We start from the raw sequence: 2296 nt of genomic DNA on the forward strand, positions 1-2296 counted from the left end.
GAGCTTCAAAACCAGTTGCCCAGTAATTTATAATTTTTTGCTCTACAGACAATAACTTAAGTGTCCTATCACTATTCTCTCCTATTGTAATTTAAATGTTAACTTTTTTATAATAATAAAACAATAACCACCTCATACTGAAAAATCTTGAACTTCCATTTACCGTGCCTTGCATAAGTTACACCAAGGTACTTCTGGAGACAATACTAGTCTCCATTGCTGCTTCACCAAAACCTGACACCTGAGAAACATTCAGGCAAAAAGTGGCACGACATTCATCACTTATTAGGCTTTTCTACCAACTCATAAATGGTATATTAACAATAATATAATGATAAATATTTAAAAGGCTCTTTGTATTAAAGACAATCGATGTTAAAAAAAAGTAAAACACTGTTGTAATACACCAACATATCATAACTTCTCCGGATAGCTTTTCATAATTTCAGTTTTCTTTTTTAAATTTCAGCACCATGAATTCCTAAATAGAACATCCCGATATAAGTCCTTCTATCCTAATATCACCAGAGATTTATTAGGCGTTGTACTGAAAATATCATACAGTCTGGAAAGCAAACAAGTATGGAAAAAGGGGAGTTAAAGAGGCCATTGAGAGTTGTCATGGTTCGTGTGGTTTGTCACTTCTTTTTGCTATACTGGATCGCCTAAAGGATGCAAGAGTTCTACGGAAAATGTTTTTAACACTGCTGACATCAGTGTGAGAGGCATGTCGTGGGGCCTTCTGCAGGGCTGTGATCATGGACTGTGAAGGTTCACTGGAAATACTAGGAGATGGCGAAGGGTTAGAAGAGCATTGTGGCCAGCAACAGATGTACAAGAACCAGTACCTCCATGGCATCTTGGACGTGCTCCACCATCCACAATGTTACTCAATTCACATGAAACATACTGGGCAGGACGCGAGTTACTTGGAGAGCTTACAGAGCGCGGCAGTACTGGGCTGGTTTCTACAATAGTACCTAAGGAACTATTTCGAGAAGAACCTCGCTGCTACTCTGACTCCCTAGCCCTGAAGTAAACATTGCCACTCATGCTCTGCACAAGGCGAGGGGATCGTGGCCCAGGTGATGTCTGTTTGGGTGGTGTTTGCGCTCCTTCTTTCCTTTTAGACTGGGCATCTTTCAGTAGCTGGACGGCCTCTGGGTGTCGAGCCTGAGCAGCAATCTGGATTGGGGTAAGACCCTGATCATTCTTGAGGCCGGGATCAGCACCTGCTTGCACCAGTGCCTTTAAGACTCGGACATGACCATACAATGCTGCTGCATGCAGAGCAGATTCTCCATTCTGAAAAGGTACAGAGCAATTAATTCATCATATTACAAGAATATATTGCTTGACCAAAAATGTTAGCTTTAATTTTTTGCTAACTACAACCTGTATATATCAAAACTGAATTTCCAATATGTACTAAATCTCATAAAACTTATAATGTGCAACAGCCTAGGTACATTCCTAAACTATAATATTTGCACTACTGCTGCTAATTATGTGAGATGTCCATCAAGCACACCCCAAATCATTATTTTTCTTACTTTTACTCCTAACTAGAACTAGACATTATAAAAAGTCAAACAACACGCACGTGGCTTTATGACAACTAAAGCCACTAAACCTCACCCTTAGGAGACCCAGACAAGGCTTATACGGAAGCAGCTCATGGACAACCTCCACATGTCCCTTGTGGCAGCCTTGAACAAAGGTGTTGCTCCATCCTGAAACATGGTTTTCTCAATCACCAAAACATTTTGCTTTAATAGGTTCAAAAACATAAAATATAGCTCAAATAAGACTGAAAAAGATCTACTTTGATAAATGATAATCACCTGCAAGGCACTACTGGCATACTGTATATATGCAGGGAGGGAGGAAAAAATAGTATTTTAGATTTTTATCTCCTGATAAAATTCTATACCAATAGAATTAGGTATTGGGAAACTAAAATTGCATTTGGAACTTAAATGAACAGTTCATTTTATTACTGAAATATGAATAAACTCACGTGTCTGCAGATATCTGGGTTGACACCATGACTCAGTAGTAGACGCACAACACCTTGATGTCCCATTTGTGACGCAATCCACAGTGGGCTAGCGCCGTCCAACCGCCTCACGTTGGCCTGAGATGGAGGAGGCAATTGGTTTAATGCCCTCATATTGGCTGGAGATAGCTTCCAATCTATCAATTCATAAATTCAATTTATTCAGATTCTAATGTTTCCTTTGATTGTCACCCCTTCTGTCTAAGCAATATATGTATTTTTTATATACCCCCCCCC

At 39.6% G+C, this 2296-nt stretch overlaps 1 protein-coding gene across 1 annotated transcript in view; it reads right to left on the reverse strand.

Moving 5' to 3' along the window:
* Positions 1-1011: 1011 nt before the first annotated feature.
* The window catches only part of LOC119591786 (ankyrin repeat domain-containing protein 29-like), a 2890-nt gene continuing 1605 nt past the window's right edge, over positions 1012-2296 (reverse strand). Inside the window, 4 exon segments of the mRNA XM_037940530.1 lie at positions 1012-1305; positions 1639-1706; positions 1709-1733; positions 2021-2137. Coding sequence (XP_037796458.1) covers positions 1012-1305; positions 1639-1706; positions 1709-1733; positions 2021-2137 — 504 coding nt within the window.

This window comes from Penaeus monodon, chromosome 29, assembly GCF_015228065.2.
Source record: "Penaeus monodon isolate SGIC_2016 chromosome 29, NSTDA_Pmon_1, whole genome shotgun sequence".
NCBI lineage: Eukaryota > Metazoa > Arthropoda > Malacostraca > Decapoda > Penaeidae > Penaeus > Penaeus monodon.